Source organism: Lagenorhynchus albirostris, chromosome 18 (genome assembly GCF_949774975.1).
Source record: "Lagenorhynchus albirostris chromosome 18, mLagAlb1.1, whole genome shotgun sequence".
Taxonomy (NCBI): Eukaryota; Metazoa; Chordata; class Mammalia; order Artiodactyla; family Delphinidae; genus Lagenorhynchus; species Lagenorhynchus albirostris.
This window is the reverse complement of record NC_083112.1, coordinates 11,480,108-11,501,054: the sequence shown is the minus strand read 5'-3', so window position 1 is coordinate 11,501,054 and position 20,947 is coordinate 11,480,108. Positions and strand designations below refer to the sequence as shown.

At 35.4% G+C, this 20,947-nt stretch overlaps 1 protein-coding gene across 1 annotated transcript in view; it reads right to left on the bottom strand.

Annotated features, from left to right (window-relative positions):
• NBEA (neurobeachin) overlaps positions 1-20,947 on the bottom strand; it is a 627,916-nt gene that overhangs the window by 96,870 nt on the left and 510,099 nt on the right. The window contains exons 43-44 of the mRNA XM_060128644.1: positions 16,038-16,153; positions 4,138-4,250 (exon numbers count right to left, since the gene is read on the bottom strand). Coding sequence (XP_059984627.1) covers positions 4,138-4,250; positions 16,038-16,153 — 229 coding nt within the window. The remainder of the gene's footprint in view (positions 1-4,137; positions 4,251-16,037; positions 16,154-20,947) is intronic.

Here is a 20,947-nt window from a genome sequence, read left to right as displayed (position 1 = left end):
TCTTCCATGTGAGCTACTTGGTGAGATGCTCTCTCTTTCTTTGGATAGTATGATGTGAGGTCTGGAACTGTTGCAGCCATTCTGCTCCTAAAAGGGGATTGCTGGGAGCTACTGGAGGCCATCCAGCAGAGGGTGAGTGTGAAGTCCACAGATGGGAAGGCAGAGAAGAACAATGGAAAGAACTTTGCTTGGTGGCATTATCTGCAGCACCGGAAATAAATCTGACTGAAAACTAAACCTTCCTCTGAATTCTTTAGTTGTGAGAACCAATGATATTGATTTATTGTTCAAGCCAATTGCTCAAGCTGGGTTGTCTGAAATATTCATTCAAAAGTCCTGATATAACTAGAATTCATAAAGCTAATTTAATGCAGAGCTATAAAGAAAGAGAAGTAATTTTCAACTTGTTTAGGATTGTACATTTCTTAACTTCTTAACTTTTATGCAGTAAAGAATATAAAAATTATTTGGGGCTCCAAATGTTGTTTACTAAGACAAATTCTAGAATTACTCACTGATAGGAATTATTACTTGGGTCCTAATCTCTGTTTAGGAAAAACTTCTTTTGTTATTGGAGATCTTTTAGAATGTTTCTGGTTAATAACATCATTAAAATATTCCAAATCTTCCTTGAGTTTCTGAAGATTACCAAACTCTCCATTAAAAATTTCATTTGTAGTACTGGTTGTAACTACAAGAATTTCATGTGCTTCTCAATGGTCATCTCTTCTCTATAATATTGCATTATTAGCAGTTTTTCCTTCCAGTTATTATATTTCAAATGTCATTTTTCCCATTAGGCATATAATATGATATATTTTCATACATTAAAAACTTGTTTATTAATGATTTTTATCAGGACAGTCTCGGGTTTCTAGCCCATTTGTAAGAAGTTCCTATTAAGAAATTCAATGAAGCATGGGAACAATGCAAGAGTAATTTATTAACACATCAAGAGGCTTTAATTTGCTACCATTTTCCTATCATGTTATTCTGACAGAAAATAAAGAACAAATTGCTAAAGCATGGAACATAGCAGAATTGGAAGAAAAGCTATCTATCTTTAGAGAACCACGGGTTCAAATGTTCACAACATGAAGGACTCTATGTTTGCAAAAGCACAGTTAGTATTCACGTTGCCTAATTTATTTAGGCTGTCTGTTTACCTCTTCTATTTATCTAACACTAAACAAAATTAGGAGAGCACATGTGGGTCAGAAAGGGAAAAGTTCTGCCAAAAGGCATACAGATTAAATAGATCAGCTTTAAAAACCTGAAGAATGTTTACATATTCTAGTTACTTTAGAAACAGTGACTTTCTCATTTAATTTATCTCATTTTTTCTACATGAATAAACTAAAAATCTATAATTACTAGCAAATATTTTACCATATGCCTTATATAATCTATATTAATCATAATGAAGGCCATATTTTCTTTGGTTGGGTTAATGTTTCAAGAACATTTGAGTCCAAATGTCTTAGTGTACTTGAGCTTGCATTTTCCAAGCTGCTACAGTCCCCACTATACCTACTGTCATAATGTAGGCCTCCCAGCTTTCTGGTAATTATCTGAGTTTTCGTCTCAGCTCTGGACTGGACTTTTTCCAAGATGGCTCAGATATGTTTGTTTTATTAACTCCTGTACACTCTTCCCCCTAGTACAGTGCTTGACATACAACAGCAAATCTGTGATAAATATTTGTTGACTGAATGAATGACTGAAAGAATGAACACATAAATGGAGGAAGAAGGGAACTTTGGTCTGTAGGCTTCCTTTCACCAAGATATCCCAGTTGATTCAAAGAAAAAGGACCTTCTTCCCTGTTCTACAAATAATCTAAAATAGCTACAGTGGTAGTTAGCTCATGAGGTTTTAAGACTACGTATCATGCTACCTGAGAATCTACACTGTACATGTTATTGTGTGTGTATATATATATATATAGTAGTGTCTAATACATAGTGCCTATTGAATTAATGTTAAATAAAACACATGTAGATAAGATTTTGTTAAAGAACTAGTTTAACAGTTTTCACCTTCATATTGATAAGTTACTTTGGTTTCTTTTTACACCCAAAGATTACACCTCAACCTTAGCAATTCATGTAAAAAATTCATACCATTCTAATTCCATTACAGATATAGCAGTATATATATATATGATCATTATTTAAAATTTGAAACACAATTCAAAGTATATAGCATATAGATGATTCACTGCATTATATTTATATTCATAGCTAATGTTGATATGCTAGGTACTCTTCTAAGTTTTTTATACTTATTAACTCATCAAATCCTCACAACAACCCTACTATTATTGTCACCATTATACAGGTGAGGAAACTAAGGCAAAGAGAAGTGAAATAGTTGTCTAAGGCTGCAAAACGAGTAACAGGCAGAATTAGGATCTAAACCCAGGCAGTCTAGCTCCAGAGTTCTTGTTCCTAACAGCTATTTATTGCCTTTCATGTAGTTCTCTATAAATATAGTACATTCTTATTTAATTTTTGAAGAAAATGATTTTATCTTATTTAATTTGTAATTTTAAAAATTATATTATTATATAAAATAAGAATAATTTTAATCTTATTTAATTTTGCTTCCAGAGGGCAAGCCTTATGAATTACAGTGCTTATATCTACCTAAGCCTGAAATCTTATTTGCACATAGTAATGGTTAAAGATTTTTGTTCAGTTCAAATAACTTCACTGGAACAATTACTATATTTGCAACCATATTGAAATTCACTTGCTAGCATTTTTTTTTTTTAACCAGCTGTGTGACTCTCAGTAAGATGATGGCTAATTGATTCCTTAGGTCCCTTGAGTATCTATAATAGCATAGCTAAAATTAGCAATGAGCTAGCAAGTTTGATAAGGCAGTCACATACAATATAAGAAATAGAGAGTGAATGACAGAGAAGAACATGCAAAAATTAGTATACAGGCTTCAAAAACAGGCTAAGAAATATTCCACGTGTAATAATAGCTCATATTCATGAAGTGCTTCTATGTTCCAAGTACTATGTTACATTCTTTAAATGCACATGTCATTTGACCTTCACAACTGTATGAGGTAGGACAGTATTATTCTCGTATTACAAATGGGGAGATTGAGGCTAAAAGAGAGTGGCTTCTGGTCACACAGCTAGTAAGCAGTGGCATAGAGAACTTCAACTTAGGTGGGTCTAGTTTTCAAAGGCAAGAAAAAAGGCAAGAGAAGGTGTGCTGAGTTAAAAACCATTTGTGGGATTAATTTTAAATTGCTTGCATTTCATGCTTCCCTGCCTTGCAGAACTTCTGCTGCCCTTGTTCATGAGCTCCTCAACTCTCCCCCAACCAAAAGCAAATGTATACGCGTGTGCCTATATGCCTTTCGTGCTGCTGTGGCATGCTAAACCAGACAACTAAGGAGAATAGAAAAGGGAAGGAAATTCAGAGTGAATGGCCTGAGGCTTAATATGGCTAAAGTATTGATATAAACTTTAGGGCTTGGCTCTGATATTAGCTGAGGCTAGAGAAAAGCTTTTGGGCCTTAGTATCTAGTTCTTCACTGAATTTCAAAGAGTTTAGTATCGCACTTAGGTTTCTTCTCAACAAATGAGGCGAACTAACCAGAAATTCGCTTCTTATCCTTATCACCCATTGTGTATTTTTTTCTTGCCATTTTTGGGCCAAATCTTCCCTCTTTTATCTTAACAGACCCTTGACAAATTATTGTGCCCTACTTTCTTTCCAGTAGCAAGCTCCCCTACAGTATGTGTGTATGTATTATGGTCAAGATAACATGTGTTATCACCTAAGAAATACACCACAGAAATTACTGGCCAAATTTTGTACTTATTTTAAGTTTCTCGCCTTGACCTTTAAAACCTAGGATATCTGAACAACCTCTTCTTACATATGCCCTTTCTCAAATATCCATTTCATTTTGCCATACTAGTACTGATTTATCTTCTTGTAGCTTAATTCCTATGCTAAGCATTGATGAAATTTAGATGCTGACTACAAAAACAGAAGACATTCAGGTTTACTTTCTTACAAACATTAATTGAACATATATACTCTGGTAGAAATGCTTTTAGAATATAGCCTTACAAAGAAAATTGACTTCTATATATTTAAAAGTTACCTTTGATAGATCCCTGAAGTTTCCTGGAAGAGTCAAATCCAATTCTTCTGATTCATAGTTTGTTAATACCCACGGAAACACGGGGTATTGGTTCAGATCATTATATGTCCGTCCTAGTAAAGAAAAAGATAAATGAAAATCTGTATACACTAATTGCTTATCAAAGTGTTCCTGTCCTTCTAATAGATGAGGCAACTATTGCATTGCAGAAGAAAAGTAACTCTTTTGTTTACTGAACTATGCCTTTATTCAATCAAAAGCACTTATAACAATGTGTTTCAAGTGAACTCACTCAATAATAATTAAGAAGTGAGTAACTAGAATTACTTTTTTATAATGTAACTTGTGGTAGTGATTGCTAGCTGTTCGTCATAATCAATTTCTCTTCTTCCTGGGCTAGACCACATTTCTCAGCCTCCCTTATTAGTAGCTATGGCTGTGAGACTTAGTTTTAATCTACAGAATGTGAGCAGAGATGGTATCTGCTACTTTCAGCCTTGGTCCTCTGCAACTTGTTGCATGGGTGCTCCATGCTCCATCTCTCTTCTGCTGACTATGATGAAGATGCTATTTGCCACCCTGGAAGCAGAGCCTGATAAGCTGGGGTCCCTGAAAGTGATCATGGAGGAGGTCACCTGCTGGTCTGCACACTTGCAGATTATGTGATGGTGTTCTACTATAACTAGTGTATATCCAGAATTCTATTGCCAGTATACAGCATACTACATTGTGCTTCTATTAAGAATCAATGTAGAGAATTTGCAAGTTAACAGAAGTACCCTGAAGCCAGTACGAAAAAGCACCGAGGCAGATGTTATGCACATTTTTTTCACTCCCTTAAGTTCATGAATTTTCTTTTCGTATTATGTTGTTTCACTTTAGTGGAGAGCTGCTGAATGTCAGGCTGAATTTTTTTTTTTTTTTTTTGCGGTACGCGGGCCCCTCACTGTTGTGGCCTCTCCCGTTGCGGAGCACAGGCTCCGGACGCGCAGGCTCAGCGGCCATGGCTCACGGGCCCAGCCGCTCCGCGGCATGTGGGATCTTCCCAGACTGGAGCCTGAACCCGTGTCCCCTGCATCGGCAGGTGGACTCTCAACCACTGTGCCACCAGGGAAGCCCTAGGCTGAATTTTGTTTGCTGGTTTTCGTTAGTTTTTGACAGAATGACTTAAGCATTTTAGGTAGGACACTGAAGCCCGTGGGACCGTGGCAAAGCTTAGGGAGAGCACAGGGCTGGCTTACCCTGATAAACTGACACTGAATAACATATGATCAGGTGAAATTAAGAGGAGCAGTATTAAAGAAACAGGGTCCAAAGAAAAATTCCGTTGGACAAGACTGTTTTTTGTAAAAATGCATTATGAACTGATCACAAGACTTTCTAAATTTCCATTCAAATCCATACAAAATAGTAATTTCCCTGATATTAGTGATATGATTTCATCTTGTGCTCCTTGTTGCACACCGTGTTAGCATAACAGTAGCACAGATATGCATACATTATCTTATTCGTCATCAAGAACTGAAATTAAATGATACCTACCTCTTGTAGCAACTGGTAACTGTGACTGTGAAATAAAAAAAAAAAAACAAAACAAAAAACCCCCCATAATCTGAGGAAGAACTAAATCTGCTACTATTATAAGCATGAAACCAAATTAATTAATTCACTCAGTAAACATTTTATTCGGTGACTATTTTATCTGTTTCTTATATGAATCTCTGCATTTTACAACACAATCACTTATTGTTTTAAATATGTAAACTAATGTGGGTGTATATTATAAATGTAGGCAATTGATAGAAAGCAGGATGTTGCTTCCACTCTGCATTTCCTGGAGCAAGGTGAGAGTAAGGTTAGGGCTTCCTCTTTGTTCTCTGCCACAGCACTGTTGCAGATGTGTTCTAGCTAATACTTGTCTGCCTCTCCACTAGTCCATAAACTCCAGAATGTAGGGTTTGAGTTTAAAAAAAAAAATGCCTCTGTATATTGGCATATTTTGTTTGTCCGATAGATATTTGTTGAAAGAACGAATGCATATGTGATAAAAATGTGATAAAATGAGAGCCAATTTTTAAAAGATGAACAAACCATAAGCCAAATAAAAAAGGAAAATTGCAGGATAGTCTTGTTGGAGGAAGAGGACTATGCCAAGGCACAGAAGTACACATGAGAGAGAGCGGCCTTGTGAATGTGCGTGTTAAACCACCAGACGGAAATATCTGTGGCCGACGAATGCACCTGCTTTATGTTGTAAGTCTACTGTGATGAAAAATAGTGATGAGAATTTGGAACCTTTTGACTACAGTCTTTTGTATATGAAAATAGACTGCTAAAGCAGTACCACTGTAAAATGCACAGTGTAAAATTCTAAAATTTTAAATTTATTACTGAGAGTTTATGTTAACCTAGGACACCTGATTAGTCTCAGTGTTTTTTCTATGCATGTATATATAGAGTCTAGACTGGCTGGGCAGAGCTATCTCTGGGATTGGAAGTAGGACCGTGGCATATTTAGTGCTCTGCCATTTTCTGGGTTACCATTCTACTTAAAAATCTATAGATTTTAATGGAAAAGAGGTCTTCCAATATATGTGTATTTTAAGAGAATAATTTGATGTTATCTATGTAACGTATTTTCTATTACTTATGTAAATCAATGGCTGAAAATTAGACATAATAACTGTTTTTAAATTTTCTGATGAAGTTTCATAACTTAAGGAAAAACTGTCAAACTAAAATAAATAAAAAGCCAATTTACATTAACTCAGTACTTAAATGTATTATATAAGTAGAAACAGCATAAAAATAGAGACTATACTTGAAGACACTAGCCTTTCACTAGAAATGATTTTCTAATTAAAGAAAAGATATAATGCTATTTTTGGAAAAAATACAAAGAAAGGAAGGTATCTTTAACATACACACACACACACAAATTGATTGCTGTCTACAGTCACAGCTCATGGTAATTAATCTATCCTGCATTTTTTGTTAATTCACTTTTAATAATCTTTGGAAGATTCTTTAAAAATAAATGCTTAGAAAAATTTAGTAAGTTTTAAATTACTAAAGCTTTATAGCACATTTTAAATCTAAGAAATACAATCAACTATATAAACAGATGTTCTGACAGTTACATTAAAACCTTTTTATATAAAACTTTCCACATAAAAGCTTTGCAACATGGACAGTTAATATATTATTTTTCATTTGAATTAAAAATTCACAATGTATTTAAAACTCACATGGACGAAGTTGGTACTCTGGGATTTTGCATTTATAAATTTTAGCCATGAATTAGCATTATTACTTTAATTATTTTACTGAACACCTTTGTGAAATGAAAAAAAACAAAAACAAAAAAACCCTGCTGTGTACCGAATTAACCAAAAAAGTGAAATATTTCCAAAATAATATCTGTTAAGTTCTGGCACATCTAGGTACTTATTAATTTTTTTTAGGATAATTGAAATTTAGTAAATAACCTTGTGCTGTTATTTCCTTTGCCAGCAGTAATGGGTGCAGAGTTTTTTTTACTAACTATGCTTTTAAGGACTTAACTTGGAAGATGAATATTAATTATCACAAGCCTATGACACTAATCTACTCAAACAATAAAAATGAAGCACAGTAAATGAGATTTCAGAAACACTAGATATGTTTCTTCGTTTAAAAAAAAAACTTTTAATTAAAGCATCCAATTTAATGTTTTTATATGGCACTTTAGTTTTGAAGGTAAAGTGATCTAGAGACAGCTGACAAAGAAATTATAACTGCAATTCCTTGGTGAAAATGTTAATGACAGCAAAATATTGTTTAATTAGATGATTGCAGCATCTGGATTAGCACTCTTTAAGAGCGATGTTCCTGTGCTTGTCTGCTTCTTCGCACTTTACAGACATTTTGTCATCTCTAGGTCATTAGGAAAGAATTTTTAATGATTTTTCTAGAAGCAAGCAGTTCAAGTTACATTTAATTAGATGACAATAATAAGCCCAACACATGCAGTAGCTAAATATATACATAATTAACCAGGGAGGGCTTGTACATCACAGAGTAAAAAAAGTAGAAAATGCTAAACAGGAGAAAAAGGTTGGGGTTGAGGAAGCTGTGCTGAATTCATTAGCCGATCATATGAAAAACAACTCAAAAACCTTTTAAAAAACCTCCCAAACCTAACGGGATCATTTACACTAAGCTATGTTAGCAGTCAATGTGCTATTTTTTTTTTTTTAATGTAAGAATGCCAGATTTTAAGTCATGTTCATAGTATTATCTAATAAGGCATAAAATAGGCATAGGCTGTATCTTTTGGAACACAATAAACAGAAATTAGGTCAACTCTGGGAATTAGAGGCTGAACCCACATTTTTAGTTAAACGCTATGCATCACTAAAAATCTTCCAAAACTTAATGTTCTTCAAAAATTAAGAAAACAAAACCCAATTGTTTCAAAACAGTTAAATTATACCACAGTACTAAGCTAGACTTTCATGCAGTTTTTAAGATCATGATTTCAAATACTATTTAATGAGATGGAAAAAGAAGGATGAACGTGTATGTGTAGCAGATTCCCAGAGATTACCACACACAGAAAAAGAAAAAAACAGAAAAATCACCAAAACGTTAATTATGATATTTATGGCTAGTCTTCAAGTAATTAAATTTTTAAATTACACTTTTCTATATTTCCAATTTTCTATAATGAGTATTTATTAAATATATAAATATAACAAAAGAAAGGCCATGAAAAAATTTATGGGCCTTTAGGTGTCCTTTCAAAACAGTATGTCTTCTGAATATTTGACAAGCTTCTTTTACTATGTAAAGTATCTTTACAAAACTTACATACATATAGGATAATGTGTTTATTTATATGCAATTATATATGTCACAGGAGGGTCTAAAAATCTACATACTGTATTGTATTAATACTAGGACACTGCTGTTGTATGCTTTATAGAAAGTCTTATTTTCAAAAGCAATTAAAAAGGAGAAAAGACAAATTGGCCAAGTATGAGAGACCTCAAGAAATGGAGAACAAGAAATGGGTCATAAATGTATTTCACATTTCATGTTAAAAGAATATTTTGGAGAAAAAAAGGTACATCTGAGAGGGTAAGAGAGTTACTAGAATATTTTTATTGAAAATGTGAATTTATTAAGTCACATTGACCTATATTTTTAAAAACCAGAAGCCAGAGGCCAGAAAGGGTTGCTTCATCTTCTCAATCAGATTCTATTCTATAACTCTTCTCTTTAATCCAGGAAATTTAAAGAATCCCTCATCCAGCAATTCTAGTGAATTCACATAATAGATAATAAAATCATGCAAACACAAAGCATAAATATTAAGTCAGTTCAGTTTGATGAGCATTTATCAAGCAAAACTTTGACCTCATAATCTTACTGGAAAGAAGAGATACAGACATAAAACCCAAGGATGCATTATCCTAAGTGCCAACATGGGTGGCACAGACAGCGCTATAGAAGATGTGAATGCTACAGGAGATTAAGACAATTATCGTAAGGTAAATCTTTTAAGAATATATGTGTGAGGAAGTGGTTCTCAAAGTGCAAACCTTGGAACAGTGGCATCAGCATCACCTAGGCACTTGTTAGAAATACAAATTATTGAGGCCCACCCTAAACCTACTGAATCAGAACCTGTTGGTTTCAGCAAGCCCTCCAGGTGATTCTGAGAACCACTCTAACCTAGATGGGGGGATGGTGGTTGTGTCACCCATGTCGTGGCTGGTGGCCTTCTCCAGGATTATCCAGGAGTTGCCATGATCAGAAGAAAGCTCTTTCATGCAAGGTCGTGTCTCCTTTCCAGGAGTCTGCATCCAATGACTGCAAAGTGGAGGTAATGAAGGCCTGGCCGCCTTGTCTCAGGGCAAGACACCTCTGAAGGGATCTGCTGAGGCCTTTGCTGCAATTACTCTGGGGTTCATTTTTCTCCTTCTGCCCGCTTCTACTTTCTTCACTCCCCTCACAGATGTTGATCCCAAGGACACTCTCCAATAAACTTCCTGCAAGCAAATCTCTGCCTCAGACTCTTTCTCTGGATCTGAGACCTAGGTGAACACAGTACTAGAGTCTACATTAGAGATGATAATTCCAGGCCCAGATCTAGTTACTAGAATATGCCTGTGGACAAAAGTCATGATGGTAAATAAACTTCAAAAGTTCTTCTGATGAAATATAAATTAAAAATGTCTAAAAATTGTTCATTGTTTCAGTCTTAAAAGTAGTTACAGATTAAGGCCAATGGTTGGAGGTGAAATGGAATGGTGCCATGATATCCCGAGGCAGTATGGTATAGTAAGTGAGTGAAGCTCTACAACCAAACTACCTACATTAGAATCCTGACTTCTTCACTTATTAGCTCTGTGACTTGGGCGAGTTATTTACTTCTCTGCACCTCATTTCCTCATTGGTGAAATGGGGATAGGAACTCTGGGGTTATTGTTAGGATTAAATGAGTAAATACACATAAAACACTTAGAACCATATTTGCAACACTGTAAACTGCTCAGTAAACATTAACCATTATTTGCCATTTTTTTCCTGAATATTGATATTAATATTAAAGAACTGTATCAAAAAGAAATGATAAAACTAAACAAATAATAAAAAGGTTTTCCTGAATCTTGATATTAAGAATAATTAAAGAGGGCTTCCCTGGGGGCGCAGTGGTTGAAAGTCCGCCTGCCAATGCAGGGGACATGGGTTCGTGCCCCGGTCCGGGAGGATCCCACGTGCCGCGGAGCGGCTGGGTCCGTGAGCCATGGCCGCTGAGCCTGCGCGTCCGGAGCCTGTGCTCCGCAACGGGAGAGGCCACAACAGTGAGAGGCCCGCGTACCGAAAAAAAAAAAAAATTAAAAAAAAAAAATTAAATAAATGTTTAAAGAAGACTATGATAAGATATAATCCAACCATTTCTTGCCTTTGGATTACCCAGGAAATTAAATATAATTTGTCAATAAGAACACTAACATTCTCTCAAGAAATGATAAATCTGAAGTTTCAATCAATTGACTTATAAGTATTTATTGAACAATAACTGTATCCCTAAAACTGTGCTATGAAACAACATGATCATTTAGTGGAACCCAGGTTAGTAAAAGTGGTATTGGTACAATTTAACATCTTTATAGTTCCCTTTATTCTAGGAACCTTCAGAGTCCTTTCTTTCGAGAACTCTGAAAAGTGTTCCATTAAGAGGAGATGAATGGATATGAATGGATATATAATATTCTCCACAAATCAGGAAAACAGACAATTCTAACTGCTTCCTAAATAAGTACTCAATTGTGGCTTTGGTGAAGCTTCTCTATAATACCATCACCCATATCTTTAATGCTGGTGCTCAGTATAAACCGGCACCCCTACTTAGAACTTCAGGATGATGGCAAAGGAAGAATTAGCAGGGATACATGTATTCAGGGAGAGTACCTCAGGGTATTTATATTCATAACTTTTTCCAATTTGTCATTCTACTTCTGTATGAAGGTTCATTTTGTCTGGATAATCATCTACGTATGACAAAATTCTTAGAGTTCATTTAAAGCCCATCTTTTCTACGAGGCCTCCCTTGATTAGACTATTTCATACTAACCTTTCACTTCTCTAAACTTTCACTACAGTTAATGACACTTAATCACATGCTTTCTTGTATGTTCTAGATGTTTTCATATGCAAATCTTGTTCTGATAATTAGATCTTAAATGGCTAGAGCAATGATACTCAAACTGTGCAGGAGAACCACCTAGAAGGCTCGCTAAAACGCAGAGCTGGGCCCCACTCAGAGTTTCTGATTCAGCAGGTTTGAGGGGTCTGAGAATTTGCATCTCCAAGTCCCCAGGCAATACTAATACTGCCAGTCAGGGGACCACACTTTGTCAACCACTAAACTAGAGCATATTACAATGACTTCTACTTTTTATATAATGACATCGTGCATTAGATCCTTTACTTACTTTTTTTCTTTGCCACACCTGTTGTCACTACTCTAATCCAATTTTTGACTCCACATTTTTCCCCCCCTTGGAGTGGCTTCTGCTTACTTTCCAGTGAATTTGTACTCATATTTCAATTTTCAACTTAAATGTTGCCTGTGAGAAGCCTATGAAAAGACTATGAGAAGCTTTTCCTGTAAATGTAATGCCTTCTGGACCTAAGACTTCAAATAGCTTTGTATATTTTCTCATTATAATAATTACAGCTTTTTGCTGGAATTACTGGTGTACATGTCTGTTTTCCTGACTATACTATGACTCCTTCGAAGGCAAAAATCATACTTTGCTTTCCTCTGAGGTGTCAGTGCGAAATAGAGTGTGTGGCACATAGTAAAGTGTTCAGTAACTATTAAAATGATGAGCAAGTTGATTTCATATCTAGAGTCCTGTAAGGCTCTCCTAACAGCACTCCCTAACTTTAAGGTATTTTATTTCTGATTCATGCCATATATAACTAGCAGTTTAATTGTCCTGAAATTCCATACTGCATTGCCTTCTACTACAGAACTATACAGACTCCTGGATTCAGGCTCTTTACAGTCTGGCTCTTACCTATAGCTCCAATAGTATCTCCTATTATTCTCTGCTGCAGCCAAGATATGATACTCATGTCCACTGAACACATAACACATATTCAATGGGAGAAATTTGTAAAGCTCCGCTCTTTTTCTTCTCCTCAAACACATTCATAAAATTTCTGTACTCTGCTTAGCTCTTGCAGCATTCACCATTTATAGCACTTATTCAGCACTTACCATCAGCTGTCTTAAAATGCTCTCTTATGCATTTCATTCACCCATCTAGTTATAAGCGCTCTGAGTTCCTAGTTCCTACCTTATACTTCTTTTTATCGCATTGTTTACAACAGACAGACTTAAATGTTTAGTTATAATCATTGTAAAGAAAATACCCAATAAATTCTTAAAAGAAAAAACCCAGTGGTCTATACATTTTTTATGTCACGAAATAAAACAGACCCCAAGTACTCAAAAGAAGATAGGAAGACAGTCAAATTCCCCTTACAACCTGCATGTTCTGGCTCAGAAACCCACCTGTCTCAAACAGAAAAAAAGCCATGTCTATACTGCTCAGGGGCAGCTTTTAGAAGGGATCATGATGTTATCTCTATCAGACCGCAATCTTTCTAGAGATAGACAGAGAAACAAACTCCCAGAAAGCAGCAGGCATGAAGTGGGTGGTGGTTATAGGTGGAAGTATACCACATTGTGGGAAATGTGGCTGACATGAGTAAAAGGCAGTGAGAAGGGATGGAGACTAGAAGAATCCTTTAACACAGTGAACTAGATAACACTCCATCCAGAGGATAGACAGAGAGAATCCCATCTTAGAGTAGCAGAACCTTTTAGTAAGAATACCAGCTCCACTGGAAACTGAACTACAAATGAGGTACATCACCCTGCCTTCCAGTGTTAATTCCAAAAGCTCCAAAGGGGTAGCACAGTCAAGGAAAAAAAAAATCATGTGCTTATCTATGACATATGGTAGACAATGAGTCTTGATAGATCTTTCAAGACAGATAATAGAAAAACCTAACAGAGGGAATATGGAAGAATACTGCAGAAGAATGAAAAAAGAACATTATCCTGAAAAATCAGGTAAAGATCCATGTAGCTAAAAACAATATACTGTATTAAAGAGAAGAAAATTTTAATAGAGTTGAAATCCTTCCTAATATGCAAAAGTATATGGACTCCAAAAAATAAGTGTTTCATAGTAATATGGATTCTGGTAGTAAATTGTATTGACAAAGATAAGCAATGAAGGAGAAGTAAATTGAGTTAAAGTTCTTATTTTGCGTAGGAGTGGTTTAAAATGTTGATTCATTTTTGAGTTCAAAAGGAAGAGAAATATATTTTAGAGGATTTTTTAAAAATTTAAACATATCAATATTAATTCTCTAGGAGAATTAACAGCAAAAAGCCCATGTTCTAAGTCACTAAAAAAGTAGGTAAAATTTATTTATATGGCCAAAGACAAACAAACAATGTGAAAGGCAAGAAAATATTGAAAGCAATAGTATAATACAAGATGATATAAGACCAAACATATCAGTTACTAAAACAGATGGAGAGACTTCCCTGGTGGCACAGTGGTGAAGAATCCGCCTGCCAATGCAGGGGACATGGGTTTGAGCCCTAGTCCAGGAAGATCCCACATGCTGCAGAGCAACTAAGCCTGTGCGCCACAGCTACTGAGCCCACCTGCCACAATAACTGACGCCTGCGTGCGTAGAGCCCGTGCTCCACAACAAAGAGAAGGCACCGCAATGAGAAGCCCGCACACCGCAATGAATGGTAGCCCCCGCTCGCCACAACTAGAGAAAGCCTGCTCAGCAACAAAGACCCAACACAGACAAAATTAAATAAATAAATAAATTAATTAATTAATTTAAAAAAAGACAGATGGAAACAGATATCAAACATGGCTACTGAAAGATTTAAAGTACAAGACAGAGTTAAAACTTGAAATTCCGCCTATGCTCTAGGACACAGAGTTGGCAGATCTGAGATTCTATCCCCTTCACTTTGGTAATGAAGCTTATGCTACATCATGCTGTTCACCTAAATATGCTAATGAAAAGGTTCTTTATATTTCAGATGTTTAAGTTCATTCTATCTCTATATGTAAATGTGTTAATTAAATAGTATAACACATTTCCTTTATCTTTGAGGAAGTAAATAGGTTTCTTTAAGATATATACATTGTATACACTGATATGTGAATATATATGAAATATGTCATGAAGATATATGTATATAATGGAGATGTGTGTATAAAATATAGAATAAAATTAATATATGTAATAAAACAGTTATTTGGTTGTAGCTCTAGCATCCTATTAGCAAAGGAATTAACATTACAATATGTATTAAATGATTAAAATGCAAAACCATTTCAAGCAACTTGTTTATCCCTTTTTGTTGACAAATCAAATTCTCTTGTCTATGTAATACACATCTATAGCATCCATATTTAATATATGCCACAGCATCCATATTCACACATATATGATAGATTAAAAAGAGGACTATTACAGTTATCCTTTTAAGCAATGATTCAGAGAACAGGGCTCTCAATTCATAGTTTTGAGCATTCATTCAAAAAAGAACAATGATCAGAGGTAGGCATATGCATTTATGTAGTTTTAAATTCATCCGATTGTAAAAAGTTTTTGTAGAGCCTGATTTACAGAACTAAACTCTTTGTAATTCAACATGAATAAGGGCTTTGGAGCTTAATTTAGTAAAAAAGAAAGAGGCACTTAAATCTCATAGAGAGGTTCAGCCACTGACAACCACTGATTTAGCAGAAAAACAAAGCCACTACCTTCTCTTAATTTACAAGCATGGTACTGCTGAGGCTGATGGCAGTTACTCATCATTTAGAAATGTAATCTGATTTTATATTTCTATTTGAAGATTTTAAGAAAAAAAAATGCTGTAACCCAATCATGCCATAATCCAGGTGACATCTGTACTAGGCAGAATCCTGTTGTTATTCTCCTGTCTAGCTGCTACTGCTGAGAATGACAAAGTAGTGAAATTACATTTTCCCATTATTATTTCCAGACACTCTCTGGCAATGGTTTGTTGACTCTAATAAACCGTCAGACAAAGCTGTCAGCAAAGGAAATGGCAGAAGGAGAGCAAGAAAAAGCCTCTTCAACAGTAAATGCAGCTAAACCGTGGTACTAGCTTGTATAGTTTCTGATAGCAATCTAATGTGAGTGCTTCAATATTTATGCTAAGGCTGTATTTGAATTCTAAGGCGAACAATGCATTCCATCAAGTCACATTACCGAAGATTTTTGATGAACATAAACATATTATGAGATTAAAGAATAAGATGTCTTACCTGCTATAGTATTAAGAAACATCAAATATTCGAAGTTTGAAATTTCCCTTCTTTGCCAACGCTGAGTCATGTTGGAAGATTTATAAAGCTGTCGAGGAGTGGCTAGTGATATCCTCCTAGCAATTAAGCAAACCATAACAAAAAGTCTCTTTTAACTCATGACTTTTAAAAGTCCAATGATAACTAATGTATTGATTTGATATTATTGAATTTATGGTTTATCTTTCTGAGATAAATTACAAAATATATTTTAGCTGTAGATATTAGCAATATTTGAAAAATCTGTTATAGAGAAGATATATTTATTTACTGAGGATAAACCAATATGAAAGCACCTATTGGTATAATATGGCTCCAAGTGGGTATCTTATGTCAATAACAAAAAAAGGTGAAACTATGCTCAAAATAAGGCAAAGTAGCTTTTGAACACTACAGCAAACCTACTCCATACTACAAAGCTAGGTAGACAGTCAACAGCTTAAAGGCATTTGACTTAACCCTTATATACTTAATGCTGCCACTGAACTTTCCACGCCTGCCTCTGCCACACGTGCACAGCCTCTAACCACAAGACACCCATCCCCCTATGAGGTCAGAAACAAACAACTGGGAACTTTGAAAATGTACGAATTCATAAGGGACATAGGAATATCGTAAGGGAGTAATCAGGATAATTTGTGTAAATTATGAACCTTTGAAGGTACAATGTGTTCCTATAAAAAAATAATGAAAGCTGGCTGTATTTGTAGAAGTACGATAAGGCTGAGTTTCTAAAACATTCATCACTTAAAATAGAAGTTCCCAAACTTTTTGTATTTATGCCACCTTTAGGGTCTCAGGAATTTTTTCATGGCGCCCCTAGCCCAAGAGAGACACCTAACGGTTCTGTTTATTACGTAGTTAGGTCTAAATAACTGAATACTTGAGCCTTAACAACTTAGTAGCTCTTTGAGAATATAATACTCAAAAATTGAAAGAAAAATACTATTTTATTTCATTCTTAACTAACGACAATTACTTAACTAAAGGAATGTATTGCACACCTGTTGGTCACTGTGCAACTTAAACCTTGGAATCATATCTGACACCACCACCTTCAATGCCTGTTCCACGTGAATTTTCATGCAGCACTTTTATTTTTTTATTACCAGAGCAACCCCTATAAACTAGTTTCACAAAGCTAAGATGGCATCAAAAAGCATGCAAGAATGCAGTCCTATCAAATGTTGAAACTTAGAACTAACTCAAGCTAAGAGTTTGTGCAGCGTCTAATAGATGTTGTTGTGTTTCTCTAAAAAATATTGAATGCCCTGCAGTAGCCCTGAGAGTGCACTGTGACATCTCAGGGCTCCGTGGTGCTTATTTTGGGAACTGCGGACCTAAGACTATTTTTGTCACCCATGTATTATTACCATATGTTTCTGTTCACATGGGATCTTAATAGGCATGGCAGGAGCTAAGATAGATGTTAGTTGAGGTAAAGGAGGGAGGAAAGAAGAATGGGAAGAAACTTGTTATCTCAAATTCAAATCTGAATTAAGAATTTTAAAAATAATTATGTGTAACTCAATGTTTAAAATATTAACATAATATGTTGTAGCAGCCTGGTCACATATTAACATTTTTGAAGAACTTTCCTAATTACATATATTTGAGATAATAGATCCTACTGACTCCAAAAGAACTATGTAAGTCTAATGATTCACTTCATTGCAATAGTAAAGGGTATATATATTTCATACTTCAATTCTATAATTCAGCGTACTTTTCAATTAATTGGTGATATGATTTTCACAGGGCTACTTAGAGGGCTTCCAGATTTTGATCCATACCGGCACCACTTTTCAAAATTTTCCAGATACACTCTCATTCATACAACCATTTATGTTATAAACTTTTGCCTTGATTCTGACTTTGTCATGGCAACATGCTAAAATATTTTCTGAATTATCAAAGAATTAATAAACTATGTTTACCCAATTATTATTTGCTACTATTATAATTATGTGCTTAGTCCAACTTTTGTTGGATTACTATAATCATATTCTTGCTAATCTGACTAAAATTCTTACCTGCAACATACTTAGTCTGCTAAAAGCAATGTATATAATAAAGTTGTACATTTATTTGTTGACATTTTAAACCTAGACAATTTAAGAAGAAAATTGCTGATCCGGAAATAATTCTGAGCACCAAAAACACTCAAAAACCAAGACCAAACAAATCCCGCTAAGGGGAAATACGAGGAATCATGGGAGAAAGTTATCATGTCATTCTTAGAGTATGCAGCAGTGAAGAAAAATATGGGCAAACAAAATGAATTTAGAAAATCAGATTACTATTAGCAAGTTCAGGGAAAGGATCAGCTTTTCCTGTTTACTGCTTTCTCTTTTCTACTATAAACTCACGGAGAGCAGGAACTGTTTTACACACTGTTATGTCCTTAGCATTTAGCAATGCTTGACCTAGGATCTCAATAAGTGTATACTAAATGACTTGAATTATTGGACATCTATCCTAAAATTAAAAAATGGCTAAAGAGAGATGAAATTCAAAAAAAAATTAAATAATTCAATCATAAGGCGAAGCAAAATGGGAAACAGTAAATCAATAGGGCTATTCAAAGTATCCTATAAAAAGTTATATATTAGAATGAGGATAGTTGGTACATATTTGGGCTACAGTAAAATGCTTTCAGAATTGGGGGATAAGAAGAAGATAAAATTGCCCTGTGGAAAAAAATATTAAGTACCATAACAAATGGTGACCATTTAAAATCATTAACTCTATGTATGCAATCAGGTGTATTCTTAGTAAGTAAAGAATCTAACTAAATCCAAAGTTTATTGATTGTAATGACTGTCTGAATAGAAAATACATTAACCAAACAATGACAATCAGTATGGAGTCTAGAAAATGGTCAAGTTTTTTGTCAGTATTTTTCTTTTGTTACGCAGGGGTAAAGGTATTGTTCTTTTGACCAATGTGGATCACTTTGATAGAAGACACAAAATAGAAATTAAGAGAGTGGGCTATGATCTTGGGCAAGATAAGTAACTTCCCTAACCAAAAATTTCCTATCTGTAAAGTGGGATAAGAATACCATTAAGAATCCACATTAAGGGGCTTCCCTGGTGGCGCAGTGGTTGAGAGTCCGCCTGCCGATGCGGGGGACACGGGTTCATGCCCTGGACCGGGAAGATCCCACATGCCGCGGAGCGGCTGGGCCCGTGAGCCATGGCCGCTGAGCCTGTGCGTCCGGAGCCTGTGCTCTGCAACGGGAGAGGCCGCAGTGGTGAGAGGCCCGCGTACCGCAAAAAAAAAAAAAAAAAAAAAGGATCCACATTAAGAACATGGTTGTTTTAAGAATTAAGGGCTGAGAGCCCCTCTGCCATGTGAAGACACATCGAGAAGGTAACCATCTATGAACCTGGAGTTGGGATCTCACTAGACACCAAATCTACTGATGCCTTGATCTTGGACTTTCTAGCCTCCAGAATTGCCAGAAATAAACATCTGTTGTTTATAAGCCCAAAACAAACAAAAAAGAATAACAGGAAATAATGCTTATAAACTAAAACACAAAATATAGTCCCTGGCACATGGAGAGTGCTCAGCAAATGAGACCCATGGGTATAAATTAAAGGGGCATTCATTAGGCTATGCTAGCTTAGTGGAAATATTCCTTCTGTTCTAAATTTTTGGAATGCGATCTCTTCGGTGGGCTTGCTCAAAAAGCAACCTAAATGATATGTGAAGTCAATTTTCTGGCAGTATACCTGCTTTGGAGTTTGATCATTTTTGTTTGTTTCTAAAGCAGTCTCCTATGGGCTTAGCTTAGAGGAAGTACCCTAGAGTTTGATAAATTCTGCTTTAAACTGACAAAACCCAATGTCAAAAAAACAAAGCAAAGAATGGATCCCTTGGTGATTTTGCCCAGATACTCTCAGCTGGAAGGCTTCTACTTGTAGGAGCCAGACATCATCGCTTTCCTTTGACAATTCTCTAAGTGTAACAGGATCTTACATATCCCACACACATATATTTATACAAGTATGTGTCTACGTCTATTTACCTACCCACCTACCTACCTACTTTCTCACCTACTTACCTATCTATATCTGTGTATGCATGCATGTATGTGTATAGTGTATATGTGTGTTCACTGCTCACAAAGTGCCTTCATTTTATGATCTCAAGACATTCGTAAAACATCTCTTTGCAAAGATACTGTTCCCATTTTATAGCAGATGAAAGTGTCATTCCCCTTGCCTTATGTTATTCATTCTTTCAACACATATGTATTGAGTTCCTACTCTATCAGGCTCTATCACTGCCAGTTGTATCAGGCTCTATCACTGCCAGTTGTATCAGGTCTAAGCCTAGATTCAGTGTTCCTCTTACCCCCATCTGCTACTTCTAAGTCTATATATCACATGAAGTATACAAAACTGAATTTTTAAGTATTTTATTAGGAAACTAATAATGAGTTGAGCCTTTGGGGGGAAAGCCAAGGGGACAACAAAAGAGTGTTTTAAGATAGAATTTCCAAACTTACTAAACATCTATTTTGTTTCCAGTTTTTCTATCAAGAAGAATGATCTTCCAAAAACTAAAGAGAGACCAAATGTAGTTAAAAGGAAAATAATGTTCATAGAAGGTAAGGAATATAGTACAAGAGCTTCTGGTTGTTTTTAATGAATTCAGGTCTGGACAAGTCTAAGAGTACTAAAGGAAATTAGAAAACTCTATTGGTAATCTTTGAAGAATCATGATCATTGAGAAATATGCCAGGAGGCAGATGATTTTTTTTTTTTTTTTTTTTTGCGGTACGCGGGCCTCTCACTGTTGTGGCCTCTCCCATTGCGGAGCACAGGCTCTGGACGCGCAGGCTCAGCGGCCATGGCTCA